This window comes from Mustela putorius, unplaced genomic scaffold (genome assembly GCF_011764305.1).
Source record: "Mustela putorius furo isolate JIRA1106 unplaced genomic scaffold, ASM1176430v1.1 tig00003909_pilon_pilon_pilon, whole genome shotgun sequence".
NCBI lineage: Eukaryota > Metazoa > Chordata > Mammalia > Carnivora > Mustelidae > Mustela > Mustela putorius.
The window spans coordinates 24,013,106-24,028,356 of NW_025422057.1; the positions used below are offsets into that span (position 1 = coordinate 24,013,106).

A 15,251-nucleotide genomic window follows, 5' to 3' on the forward strand; every position below is an offset into this window, starting at 1 on the left:
CCAGCATGCCACCGGAGCCGACTTAACCAGTAGGTGCAATGGGCATGCAGCTTAATATTAGTTTCAGGGGCAGACTTTGGTGGTTCATCAGTTGCATACAACACCCACTGCTCCTTACATCACGTACCCTCATTACTACTGCCTGTCACCCAGCCATGCATCCCCCACTCATCTCCCCTCCAGCAACCCTCAGTTGTTTCTGAGAGTTAAGAATCTCTTATGGTTTGCCTCCCTCTCTGTCTTTATCTTATTTTATTTTTCCTCCCATTCCCCTACGTTCATCTGTTTTGCTTCTTAAATTCCGTATGAGTGAAATCATATGGTATTTGTCTTTCTCTGACTGACATATTTCACTTAGCATAATATCCTCTAGTTCTATCCACATCATTGTCAATGGCAAGATTCTGATGAACTTTTAGGTTGAAAAAAGTTTTCATATACTATATTAGTACATTTATCTTTATACCAATGCTGTTGTAAAATATACATTTTTCCCTATATTAAAACATATGTATTATCAATATACATTTTTTAAAATTTTTTATTTTCTATAAACATATAACCAATATACATTTTAATATATATGAAATTAAATGTATAGTAAACATTCATTAAATACATAAACTTGGTGAATATTTACTAAATATTTATTAAATATGTACATTAAATTTACTAACATATATATATATATATATTCCCCCCCAAAGGAGCCCACAAGGGCCACCGTGTGGACCTGATCCCCACACGTGTCTATTCCCACAAGCACAGGTAAGCACCACAGCATCTCACAGATGCAAAGGACTAGAAACGGTCCTTGGGCCAAGACTCACACCCAAGGCAAGAATCCTCCCTCCAGCAGGTTCTCCTTGTTCTGGGCAGGCTCGTCTGATCTCTCCAATCAGACGTGCATTCATCAAGCAGAACAAGGCACGGCAGGAATGCAAAAGCAATGGCGATGCCCAGAAGAAGGTGTGACAGGCCCCAAAAGAGAAAAGCAGAGCGCTAGGGGAGTTCGCCGGTGGGGCCATCCATTCCACCCTGGGCATTAAAGAGGCCTTCCAGGAGGAGGGCTGTTTTCTGTCTCTTCCAAAACATGCTTCCCAACTGTGTGGCTGGCATTCTTCAAGTGAGTGGGGCCAGAGTAGCTTGTTAAGAACCTGTAATCCACTTACCTCCACAGCGAGCTCTCAGTCACGCTCCCCAGATTGAAGTCATACAGCTTCGTCAGGATGAGTATCACCTGCGATGGGCATGGAGAGGAGAGCAGAGGAGAGGAACAAAAGGGGAGAAAAAAGGAAGCTTCCTTTAGTTTGTGTAACAATATACAGTGCATCTCAAACCACCCAGAGGAGGGCTTAATGCTTATCCTTTGAGTGGAGAGGTATTATAGGATCAAGCAAGGAAAAACAATTATTAATTTAACGCATCCCTGTAACTGGTAGCATTTATTTTAATCCTGATGATGCTTTGCATTTGAAATAAAACATGCCAACAGGAATTAACTGGGTATCGACAGTTGTCTCTCTGCATCTGTCTTCCTTCAAGACAAGGACTGGCCGGCTAGCTCTGATCACTCCTAGGGCCCTTCAGGGATCTGAGGCTGGGCTCGCTTTTGATCTGAAGATGACTCTGACTTACAGACTTGGACCTAAAAGGGTAAGAAGGAACTGGGCCTAACTCTACCCATCTACAGAGAGGTTCAAAGAGATTCTGTGTTTCTATCACTAAGGCCTCAACAGCCACAGAAACGTGAACAGCAGGCAGGCCCAGTCCCCAACATCCTCTGATGTCATCTGCCATCTACCATTAGCCATCTGTCCTCGTCGTGGAATAAACAGGTCACTGGACTGCTCCAGGACCACTTTCCTGACTCAGTTGAAATGAAGAAACCCAGAAGGAAGCTGTACATGAAAGAGAGTGGGACTATCTGTAATAGTCTTAGCAGTTTCCTGAAATGGTCTCGGTCTGGTCCTATGCCTTTAAATTTCTCCAGCGGGGGACCCGGATACCAGACGTTTCCCTGCCTGCCCCTTATGTGCCTGGGCAGTGGCTCAGGCATGACTCAGAATCTACAAGGATTTCAAGCGCGTGCACCTGAATCGATTTTAATCAAAACGCAGGTGCCTAATATACAGCGCCTGCCTGCACACGTGATAATCCAGTTACACATAATTGTGTTTATCTAAATTTAATGCACAACTCATTTCACTTTTCTCAGCTCCTTCCCATTCCACAATTTAACTTCCTCCAGTTCATTTGCACAGCAGCCATTAGACTCTTTCCAAGATAATGAATTTCTGCTACCAAGATGGAACTTTCCCATTCTAGGTATCTATTTAAGATTAAAGAAAAATAATCAGCCATTATATTGAACATTTTTATGGCATTTCACTGACAACAGAACACTCACTTTGAGATCTAGTCTCATCCAACACCCCAGGGGGTCGGTCAGCACCATTTCCATTCCCTTTATGTAAGCTAAGAAGAAATTAGAGGCAAGGATGTGACCCATTATAGGTCAGAGAGAGTCCCTAACAAAGTTGGTTTGGGATGTTCAACTTCTCTGCAGGGCCATGACTGGATGACTCTCCTCCAAGTGCCCTCTTTGATGGAGAGTGATGGGGGAGGCAAGAAACAGCCAAGAAAGACATCAATGACATGGCTATTTGTAGGACAGGAAAATCTACCAACTACCTGTCCTTTTAACACAGCACAACAGCAAGGACTGTGTACCCAGTTCAGAGACTTGCTCCCCACAGGCACTCAGTGATCCTTGCCTCTCCCACTCATAGGGAGCTTCTTCATTTACAAAATTCATGGGCATATGAAAGCAAAAGACTTAAGCCTACCTTCCCCAACCACATGCCTAGGAATGCACTGATAATTCCTGTTTTCTGGATTAACACACACACCTACACACACAGCAGACTTCATCTCCCCTTCATTTTACCTTCTTTCGTCTACAAAGGCATTCTCAAAGTCACGAGGTAAAAATGTGGGTTGGCTATGTGCTGGCGAACCCAAATTATGGACAAACAAACTCCAAACTACTCTTCTAGAAATAGGTCAGAACACCCATCCCAAGCTCTGCAGGAGAAAATCAGGCCATTTCATTTTCTCCCAATATCAAGCCTTCATGGACATCAAACAATCTCCAAAAAGTACAAAGTCCACATAGAGAGAAGAAAGAGGTGTAGGGGGTAAGAGTTCCATTTAACCAATAGAGCTTCTAACAAACAACTGGGTCTGGAAAGCCCTGGAAAGAACTCAGGGCTGTTCTTATTGTATCAGTCTCCTTACTTAAAGTTCAGACCCTCTTCTTCCCTGCCTCCACCTTCCCTGTCCCTCATGTTTCTCGTATATCTAATCTCATGCTGGTGTCTGCTTCTTGGGGGATCCAGACAGACTCATCCTTCCACACCTCTATGGTTGTTACTTCTGCCTTCGTGGTAGACAGTCGCAATTCTGCGTCTTGATTCGTGCCCTTTCTTGGTCAGAAACCATTGCTGGTTCCCTCTGCCTAAGGATGAACTCCAGACTCCTGACCTGTAATGTAAGGCACTACACATACACATATTCACATGCACAGATGTACACACATATACACAAACACATACTCCTCCAACCACTTTCCTACAGTTCTCGAGATGCTGTCTTCTGCTTTAATAATCCAAGTTTCTCAAGGGGTTGCAAATAAACCATACCTGTTCTCACAACTCCGCCTGCTTTCTTCCATGCTGCATTGTATCATCTATGCCTCAGCCTTTTATTAACCTGCATGTACCTACCTATTGTTCAAGAAACAACCTGAAGCCCACCTTCTCCGGGCAGCCTCCCAAGACCAGCCCAGCCATCAGAATTCTTGCTCTTTTGAAGTCCTATTGCAATTAAAACAGAATGACCTAACTAGGTACTTACTCAAACACTATCCTGATCCTTTCTGGATCACACAGGATCTGCCTTCTCAACTAGATTGAGGCAGGGTTTGGGTGTTGTTCTTGTGTCTCCATAACAGGTAAGCTCAACATGTCAATGGTTCCTAAAAATAATGATTTTTGAGTCAATGAAGAATAATGGAGTTTTAGTGGTAAATCATAGTCTTCAGACAGGGATAGTATTCATTTAGTCGATTTCCCTCATTGTACAGATGAGGGAAATGATGCTCAGAGAGATGACGGGACACAAGTTAGTCTTAATAAAGTGTGACCTTGACCAAGTAGCCAGAGCACTGTTCTTCCATTCTATAAGTAGAGCTGGAGGTTAACTGTCGCTGGAAAGCCTTATAAATTCAGACTCACTAGTCCCACTCCAGCAGGTTTGACTTGGTGAGTCCTGGCTAGGGTCCAGATCTCTTCCTGTGGTAACCGGAGAATCACACACAGGAAAGGTTCCATCCCACCATGATTCCTCTTCCAACTCTGTTCTGCGGTGACCCTACCCTTCCACCATGTTGAGATCCTCATTTAGAGAAGGATCCCTTCCTTTAAATGGAATTGAACCTTGCAAAGAAAGCACACAGTAAGAGATACAGGAGGAAGATGTCTCAGCAAAAACACCCCTGAATTCCCTAGAGGAAAGGTCCCAAACACTGAGAATTAGGGGCTGGAAGCTTTCTTTCCCCAGGAGCCAGCACAGAAGGACAATAATAGAGCTATGAGGAGATGATCGTGTAACTTTTAGCCTTAAGATACTCAGTGCCAAGCAAACAAAACTAAGAATGAAACAACACCTGCCCATCCCTGGCTTCTCTCATCACTGAGGGCCTTCCAAAGGCCTCCAGAGAGGAGGGAATTCGCAGGGAAGAAAACTGAAAGCAGATGCAGTAAACCCACTAAGCCCCAGACTGCTGGGCAAGTACACAGATCAGAAGGGGCAGACATGAGTGTGCGTGCCACAGGTAACACCAGTGGATGGCATGTAGTACAGAAGGGTAGCAGGGCTAATCCAGGACCAGAGAAAAGCCTGACTTGACTTCTCTCCAGCAGATGCCCCCAGAGGAGGCATCAACAGGAACAACAGGAATTTTTCCAACAAAGGAACAACAGGAACTTTTCCAACAAAGGAAAAGCAGTGAGCAAACCTTCACTAAACCCCTACGTGTAATGAACACTATACTAGGTGCTTCTTAATCCTCACAACAAACTTTTGCAAGTGTAACATAATATCACAGTTTTACAGATGAGAAACCTGAGTCCCAGGAGCTAAGCAAGTTGCCTCCCAAGGCACACACTAATAGGAGACAGAGCCAGCATTCCCGCCCATGGGACACAGCACACTTGCCCTGCTCTAATGCAATGCTCCTCCATTCTGCAAATGTTGATGTGAGCTGGTCGTGTGTGAGGCAATGAGCAGTCTTACACAGAGGAGAAAAGCACATCCCTGACCACAAGGAGCTGAGCATTTACTAATGAATTTCACAAATATTTACTGGGCTCCACTTCAGTGAATTAGAAAGGCACCTGCTAAACTTTGAGACTCAAGGAGAGAGCCAGAGCTCAAGGCCCCAGGGTGAAGGTAACTTGTTTTCTTTGTTCTTGGAGAAGGTAATAGGAAACAGAGATATGGAATGAGAAAAGAACTAGACAAACTGCTGGGAAACCCAGGCTTGTCAAATAAGCTCATTTTTGACCTAACTGGCTATAGTCCTGGGAGCTTTTAGACAGCAGGAGAAATGAAAATAAATAGGAATAATTCATGAGTAAATAGCATCTTTTTTTTTTTATAAGCCATATACCTACAGACACACACATTTAGAGAGTATGGAGAGAAGTCCCTAGATGTGTGTGTGTGTGTGTGTGTGTGTGTGTGTGTGTGTGTATAAATATAGCTACAAAGGCCTATGTACATAGAATGAGTACTCACACACCACACCCAACCTTAAACTGGCATCTGATCTCTTCTCTGGAATGACACTCCAGTTATTCCTCTCACAGCTTCCATTGCATAGGATCAATGTGACTTTTCTGTATGTCTGAACTTGTCTGTTAGACTGTGGCCTTGCTGAGGTTAGAAATCAGGTCTCCTTCAACTCCGCATCCCCCATGCACAGCACATCACCTGACACTTGGCAGGCGCCACACACGGCCCACCGAATGAATTATGGATGCAGGACAATAAAAGAAGAGATGAGATGATAAATGTATTTGAGAGGTACAGATAATGTGCTATAAGAGTTGAAAAAGAAGCAATTAAGTCCATAGAATGTGACCAGAAAAGTCTCCACAAAGGAAAGATTACATGAGCCAGAATTCCAAGTATGGTAGGAATTTGGATCTACTAAAATGGAGCTGGTTCCCTTTCTTTAAGTTTTTAATTGAACAGAGATAGATGGGGAAAAAGGAGAGGAGTGCCTTTGGAAAGGAGTAACTGGGGTTACCAGGAGCAGCGTGGAGGTAGAGCAGCATGGGCCATTGGGGCAGGAACAGTCATGGGTTGAATGCAATGTCACGTATACATGAGCCACTTGGAGACATGCGCAACGCCAGGTTGGGAAAGAAGGCACAGAGGACAATGGGATCATGCAGGAAAGAGAGAGGAAACTCAACCTGAGGTCAACGATGGGTAGATGGAAAGTTTTATAAGAGTGAAGAGGCCGATATCAAGGGAGGAATATATTATACCAAGAGACTTACTATGTGTGTGTATATATAATATATATATATAATAAATAATATATATAAGGGGGCTAGTTAAAATAGGAGGTTTACTATACATAATATATTAAGGGACTATATTATAATAAGGGACTTACATGATAAGGTGACAATAAAGGACATGGCTAGCCTTTTACAAAATCAGCTGGTGCCATCTTCGGTGACCATCCACCTACACTTTTCTTGTCCCCAGGCATCTACTGTCTTCTGCTGCCCCCAGATGCTCAGGCCAGCCCTCAGCTAACGACCTGCTCTTTAGACACATAAAGAGCAGTAACTAATGTCTTTATTTCCCATTTCCCTTTTCTCTTCCATTCATCTATTCCCAACTTACGCCAAGCACAACACAAGATTCTTGGTGATAAAGTGACCAAAAGAGAAATACCTCTGTCCTCATGAAAGGCAGTCATCCTCAACCTGCTGCTTCCAGGATCATTTATTTGAACTCAGGAGTCCAAGTCTCTGGCAGAGCAGGAGAAAGTGGTATATGGGGGCAAGGGAGCTTTCTACCCTCTTCCCACCAACTTCCTATGAGAGAGGAGGTACCCACACTCAGAACTGCAGACAAAGAAAGAAGTCTCAGCCCCTATTCCACCTCAGAACCCTTCCAAATGTCCCTGTGTCTAGATTCACTTGCCCTCTGGGTCCAGCCATCAGTCCTCTGGATGGGATTTGCATGGCAGCCTGGAAATAACAGAACATGAGCAACCTGAGGGCTTCCCCCAAACCCAGCCATATGCTACTGCGTGAGCCTGAGCAACTTACTTATGTTTTCGGAATCTGTTCCAATTTCCTTAAATGGGGATAAAGACACCTGTCCCTGCCAACCTCACAGGGTTGTTGATTCAAATCAAGTAAGGAAAGCTGATTTGCTCTATAAGCTGTACTATGGCTATATGAGTTATTAATATGATAATTATTCTTTAGGAGCGAAGAGTTCCAAGTGATTTTTATTTGGTGGGGGCAAAAGGGAAGTTCAGATTCTAGAGTTGCTAAGCTCCTCCAAAAAATGACTCATCTACTCTAGACCCCAACTGCAATACAGGTGGCCACAGATCAGAGCCCGCGCATTGCACCTGCCCGCGCCCCTCCCCCCAACCACCACCACTCAGCTTCAGAAGGCAGGCAGGCAGCCCGGGGGGATTCCTGTCCTCTGAAAGGATAATGCATAATCTGCAAATTCATAAATCACTAGGACGCTCTTGCCCGTGAGCACATTCAATGAAGGGAGGACCTTTAATGCCTGTAAAATTTTACTCTGAAGGAAAATTACTTTAGTTCATTAAGCTTTCCTGAAATCTTGATGCCTTTAAATCCATGGAGTTCCTTACACATCCCCCACAACCTACCCCTTCATTCCTGCCCCTACCTAATAGCCCAGTAGTTCTTTGTTGACAGGAAGAACAGTGGCTTTGTTTACCAGAAGTAGTTGACTATGGGAACCTAACAAGGATGCTAAAATATACCCCTCTGGGACCACCTACAAGAGTGTACTTTTCAGTTCCAGCAGAGTCTGAGTCCCAGGGTCCTTCTCACACCTCCAGGAGCATTCTGCCCCCCAGCCAGAAAACAGAAATTGAGGCCTTGCAGTCCAAAGTCTGACTGATCTCCAATACCAGGATGTCTGCCACCAACTGGTAGCCTGAACTGTGCTAGACGTATGCCAAATTCAGAATGGTATAAAGAGGGGCGCCTGGGTGGCTCAGTCGCTAAGCGTCTGCCTTCAGCTCAGGTCATGATCCCAGGGTCCTGGGATAGAGCCCTGTATTGGGCTCCCTGCTCTGCAGGAAGCCAGCTTCTCCCTCTCCCACTCCCCTTGCTTGTGTTCCCTCTCTGGCTGCCTCTCTCTCTATCTAATAAATAAAAATCTTAAAAAAAAAAAAATGTTGATTTCTTCCCCAATCCACCTGCTATTAAAAAAAAAAAAAAATGACATAAAGAGTGTCCCTACCTGCTATGAGTTTAAAATCTAGTTAAGAGAACAAGGAAATACTACAAAATATAGCAACTTTGTCATATATAATGTGTGGAATTCAACAAAGCTGTTCTTCCCTTTCCTGCTTTTTATAAGGGCCTTTTTACAAACTCTGTCACTCAAGACAGAACCTCAGCATGATCCTCATCCCACACACAGCAAGACAAACACTGAATCTTCTGAAATATGTTTCAGTGCACTGTAGCACCCAACTTCCGGTCCTGATAATTATTGTCCTCATTCACTAACCAAATACATATAGAATGCTTCCTATTTGCCAGGTAGTGTGGATTCAGCACTGAAGAAAATAAGCCAGATTCTTTGCCCTCATATATTTGACATTCTGGCAGGGGAGATAAATAAATAAGTCCATAAATGACATAGTCACATGATGGGGGACTAATTAAAGAAAAGGAGAAGATGAAAGAGCCCAGGAACATCCTTTATGAAAAACTGGCTCTCCTGCAAAAGCTTGCATGAAACGAGAGGTTAGGTCATGTGGTAGCTGGGTAATCAACATTCTAGGTAGGGGAGCAGCAAATGCAAATACCCTGAGGCAGGAGTATCCCCGGTATATTCAAGAAAGAGCAAGGAAACCAACGAGGCTGGAGTAGAGAGGAGCTGGAAAGGAGGTCAGAGAGGTATTGGGAGACTTCGATCTTGCTGGAACATGTGAACCATTATAAAGATTCCAGTTCTTACTGAGTGAGATGTGGGGCTGCTGAAGGATTTTCATAGAGGACTTTACTTTTAACGGGATTGAAAAAGGCAGGAAGGGGACAAAAGTGAATTAGGATCCGGTTGTAATCATCAGGTGAACCACAGTGTATGTTAGAGCAGAGCTACAGCAAGGGACATGAGGGACATGATGTTTATATAAACTGAAGGTAATGTCGGGCAGAAGAGCTGACAAATTGGCTCTGCGGTATGAATGAAAGAATTAGGGTGACCCTCAGAGCTCAGGACTAAGCAGTTGGAAGCACAGAGTTGATGTTTTATGAGATGAAGACTATAGAAGAAAGAGATTTGGAGGAAAGGTTAGAAGTTTAACTTTGAACGTGAAGTTTGAGGTGCCTAAGATAATTCAAATGGGGAAGTCCAATAGTCACCTGCATAAATGAGTCTGGAGTTGAGGGAAGAGAATCTAGGACAGAAATATCCATTGGGGAATTGTCTATAATTAGATGATATTTAAAGACACAAGACTAGATTAGATCACCAGGAGACAGAGTGTGAATGGAGTAAAGACATGAGGACTGAAAGCTGGGGTGTTCCAGCATCCAGAGGTCAGGGAAGTGAGAAAGGGGAAACCAGCATGTGTTCAGACCTTTCAAAATTGGCACACTGGGCATGTGTGTTCTGCCTGAATGCTCACCAAATTGTATTTACTACAGGGCAGACTCTCAGTAATCAAATAAATTAGATGGCCTTCAGTTGAGGCCATCTAAACATCTTAAACTCCTTTCGCATATCCCCAGTGTTTGCTCTCTGGACTCTTCTGTGGCCACCACTATGGCAAAGATGGAGGCTTGCCTGGGCTTGACATGGACTTCCTCTCACCAAGATGACACGGATATTCCCACTGCTACACTCCCCACCTGCCAACATCAGAAACCAAGGCTGAGCATCATTATAGCACCTGGTGGTTGATTACACTGCACCCCTCCCACCACACACACGGAGCAATTTCTTCTCTGCAATTGCTTTCCGTACCTGCAGTGCTTACACCAGAATCAAAATCTTTCCATTTCAGAATACCTTTTTCACTGCCATGGTATCCCACACAACATTACTTCCAACAAAGGAACTCATTTCACAGCAAATGAAGAGCAGTAATGAGCATGTCCCCGGAATTCACTGGTCTTCCTACAAACTTCATCACCCAGAAGCAGCTGGCTGGGTGCAATGGTTGAATGGACTTTCAAAGATTGAGTGACCACCCTAGCTGGGAGCCAATGCTATGAAGTTGTGGTGCTGTCTTCCATGATGTGCACTTGACCAATACAAGGTCACAATACAACAGTCTGAGAATCAAGGGGCAAACGTGGTAATGGGCCTCTCACTATGGTCCCCAGTAAGCCATCACACTGTATCTCCTTCATGCCCTCATGACTGTTGGTGTGTTGAGAGAGAACTCTTGTTTCCTAAGGAGGGAATCATCAAAAAGGAGACAAAGCACCTGATCCACTGAATAGGAAGGAGAAATTAATATCCATCTATTTTGAGCTTCTCATGCTACCACTGAAAAGAAGGGAAAAAGGGCTTATTTAAGACTAGGGGACAGAGGGGTGCCTGGGTGGCTCAGTGGTTAAAGCCTCTGCCTTCGGCTCAGGTCATAATCCCAGGGTTCTGGGATTGAGACCTGCATCGGGCTCTCTGCTCAGCAGGGAGCCTGCTTCCTCCTCTCTCTCTGCCTGCTTCTCTGCCTACTTTAATCTCTGTCTGTCAAATAAATAAATAAAATCTTAAAAAAAAAAAAAAGAATAGGGGATAGAGAGGCACTTCGGTTGCTCAGTCAGTTAAGCATCTGCCTTTGTCTCAGGCCCTAGTCTCACAGACGTCAGGATCTGAGAGAACCCCATTCAGGCTCCCAGCTCAGTGGGAAGCCTGCTTCTCCCTCTGCATCTCCCCACACTCATGTTTTCTCTCTCTCTCAAACAAATAAAAAAAAAAAAAAAAAAAAAGAATAGGGGATAGAAATGGATGCCCACCATAGCAAAGGTGGGGGGCGGATTATGCCGTGTACCCCCTGATCTCTTTCCTGCCTATGTATTGTGGGTAACCAGGACCCTGAGAATTGCATTTCTAAGACTCTCCTAATTTGTTCCACATACTTCCAATGATGCTGCTCACCAGATTATATTGTAATTTTCTATTTGCATCTGCGGATCCACCATTAGGCTACGTGCTCCTTCAGGACAGGGACCCTGCTTGTCTCGTTATTATGCTGTAAGAGTAGTATTATGATTCCTTGACATGGCACCTATAACCAACAGAGATACAGCACATTCACTGCATTGAAACTGTTTCCACAGGTGTTCAAATGAGGAGAAGATGAGTCTGGACTGGGGTAATCAAGGTCCTCAGAGAGAAAGAGAGGTATCAGTGCAGTTCTTAAGAAATGGGAGGAAAATGGAAATTTCCAGCCCTCTTCACTCTGGAGTATTTTGTAAACTCTTTCAAAGGTGTCTTTTCCTTAGATAACCTAGTCTGCAAGTCTCTCCAGGAGGAAGAATTCAAGGTGGTTTAGGAGAGAACTTCACCAATATCCACAAGAGGGTAAGAGAAAGGAGATACAAGGGCAAGAAGGAAGATAGTGAAAACAATCTTCTAAATATGACTGTATTAAATTTTCAAGAGCTGTTATTCTGTAGGGACTTCTAGAAAGACAAATGTATATACCTATACCTGATGGGATGTAGGTTAATAAAGATATTAGATCTAATCACAAAAGAAGGACTTGCTCAAGTACAGTAGTTAGATAAGAACAGAACAAATACAGAAAACCCAAAGATGGAACATGAATATGTACTGAGCACCTACTAAGTGCCTAGCACTGTGCTTGGTGCTCTATGTGCATTACACAGATAGTGAAAATAACCACAATAAAATGTAGATACCATTATCCACATTATCTAAATGAGGAAACTGTCCAGGTCAGCACTCAACACAGGTTTGTCTATTCCTGCATGATCCAAGTACAGGATAAGAGATTTAAAAAATAACAAGCATTAGTCATCCCCATTTAAAACAGGGTTATTGTTAAGAAAGTACTTTGCAGAATTTGGTTGCTGAATAAGGTAAGCAAAAGGTCAAGGAAATGGAAATACAGCGTTGTTGAAACAAGGAGCTTGTGGAAAATGGCTGTTGAATAGTAGGGGGTTGTTCTGGTTTTGTATAACGAGCCATTAAAAATTAATTAAATATCCATTCATTCTCATTCCCTAAGGGACTGTGAAAATGAGAGAGACAGCCATCTCCTGGAAACGATTTAGGTAGCATGCAGTCCAGTAAGAGGGCTGGGGCCAAACGACCCCAGAATTCCCTGCCAAAGTCTGTATTCCATGATGACAGCTCACCAGAACCAGAGTTCATTAGCCCAAGGACATGAAGTAGCCGTGAAGTAGGAGTCCAAGTTCAGACCTCTCTCTGTGTGTCCATTACTCCCTTCATCCAACCACCACCAGTAACCCCTGAGGAGGAGGCCGAGGACAGGAACAGATATGAACAGATGAAAGATGAAATGCTGGTTCCAAAGTGAAGCTTTCAGAGATAATCATCAGCATAAAGGAAAATGTAAGAAATCCGTTTCCTTGGGAAAAGAGCACAAGCTCTAAACCAGTCTTCATTGGAATCCATGCTCTGCCACTTACTCTCCGCGACCTTAGACAAGAGACTGAGTCTATGGAGCCTCAGTGTCCTCATCTGGAAAATGAAGCCAATAATAATTCTTTCATTGGGCTGTTCTGAGAATTAGATGAAAGAAAAAGAAAGCCCCCAGCATGCATTAGGTCCGTTCCATCCTGGTTTGTCTCTAAGCAAACCAGGTCATTTGCCACCAGAGTAGAAAAATGCCATGTCCCAAGAGGGAGCATGTCACTACTTTAGTGATGACAACTTGAAGCTTACAAAATAAAGAGCAACCTCGCCAGGCCTCTCACTGATGTGGAGATGAAAGCCCAGAGCATTCCCTGAGTGCTGGTGCTTGCTTTATGTGGACACACATTGACAGCCTCAGCAATGGAAAGATCACAGGTCCATCAAGTCCATTTTGCCTGGTGTGTGATCCTACCTACTTGTCTCTTTTCATTTCAGGGTCCGTCTCTGCGAGTCCCGCCTGCAGGCACACACACTCCCCCTCCCTCCTGCCACTCTAGTCAGGGGCATCATCTCCTCTTGGTCTCAGGAGTTGAACGAGCTCTCAGCCAAACCATTTTAGCTGCTGACCCCAGTGGATTTTCTGGGAATCAGCAATTCCCCAGATTGGAAGTAGCTACCAGACTGAGATGTTTCAAATGAGACCAAGAGCAGGGATTCAATGAGATTGTAAGATGCCTCTGGGCAAATACAACAACTGTCTTATTTGTTACTATAACTTCAGCACCTGGGAGAGTGCCTGGACGCCGCCGCCGCCCCCCGCCCCTCCACCGCCCCCATCCCATGTACACAATGGTGGAGTAAATGATCCATCACCCAACCCATGATCTGGCATTTATCACAACTTGTTTCCTATCCAACCTACAAAATACTTTCATGGGCTCTTCACTGCACTAACTATTGTGAGATGGAAAGACAAGAGACACAAAGTTCCTGACCTAAGCCATTTTCAGTGCAAAAAGAGAGATTAATATTTATACAACTACCTCTGGTGAAAATTGGAAATGGCCTAACATACACCAGGCTAGACACATTCTACCTAACGTTTCAGGTGAGTCTTGTAGTAACCCTGCAACAAGTTGACATACAATAGTAATAAGTGATTTCCAAACTGGGATGAACTAGAGGATTACCCTCCATGAAAATTTTTGTAAGAGGTGACACTTGAGCTGGTTTATTTTAGTAGGCAAAGCTCACGGGTTTTGTTGTTTGTTTGTTTTGTTTTGTTTTGTTTTGTTTTGTTTTTGGCTACGGAACCCTCACAAGAAAACAAAAGGAGGCAGGAATTGCCAGTCACGTTTCAGGACCAGAAGGTAGTCTGCTTCAGGTAAACAGAGATGAAGACCCAGACTAGAGTCTGATAATGATTTTAAAAGCAAGGAATGTAAATTTCCTATTGTTTCTGTAACTAATAACCACAAATGTAGTAGTTTAAGATAATACAGTGTATTATCTTATAATTTTGGAGATGAGAAGACCAAAATGGGTTTCAGTGGCAAAAATCAAGGTGCCATTTAGGGCTGTGTTTCTACATCCCAGGAGAACCATTTTCTTGCCTTTCCCAGCTTCCAGGGGCTGTACACATTCCTTTCTTGTGGCTCCTTTCCATCTTCAAATGGAAAGGAAGAGGCTGTACCCATTCGTTTCTTATGGCTCCTTTCCAGAAATGGCTAGTCACTCTTTCTCATGTTGTATCAGTCTCTTACTCTTTCTGCCTTCCTCTTCCCTATTTAAGGATCTTTCTGATTACATTGTGTCTACCCAGATAACTCCAAGACAATCTCTTTATATTTGGATCAGCTAATTTCAGCTTTATTTCCTTTTACTATCTTAATTCCCCTGCATCATGTAACCTAACATAGTCACTGGCTTCAGGCATTAGCAGATGGACATCTTTGGGAGGTCACTATGCTGCCTACTGCACCAGGGTAAAGAGATGTCTAAGTGCTTGAGCAGGTGAATGATTTGCTGGCACCATATTCTGGAAATAAAATTGTCCAGAATATGAAGGGTGGATCCGCGAAGAGGGAAAACAGAGAGGCCACTGAAAAGGATGCTACAGTAGCCCAAATCTAGGAGATAAAAGATCTGAACTGAGGTAATGCCAATGGGAAAGAAAAGAAGGAGGGAAAAAAACCTATGAAAATCATTGCTAAGGACTGCAAATGGGGCACAATAGAAAAGAATGAAGTCAAAGATGCCTCAGACGTCTCCCAGAAGTTAGTGTGCTTCATTGTAATTTGAAG

At 43.7% G+C, this 15,251-nt stretch overlaps 1 protein-coding gene across 2 annotated transcripts in view; it reads right to left on the bottom strand.

Moving 5' to 3' along the window:
- Nucleotides 1–15,251, bottom strand: part of SORCS3 (sortilin related VPS10 domain containing receptor 3) — a 586,410-nt gene that overhangs the window by 412,970 nt on the left and 158,189 nt on the right. For both annotated transcript variants that reach the window (XM_004749297.3, XM_013054566.2), the window contains exon 2: nt 1,173–1,240. In XM_004749297.3, coding sequence (XP_004749354.2) covers nt 1,173–1,240 — 68 coding nt within the window. The remainder of the gene's footprint in view (nt 1–1,172; nt 1,241–15,251) is intronic.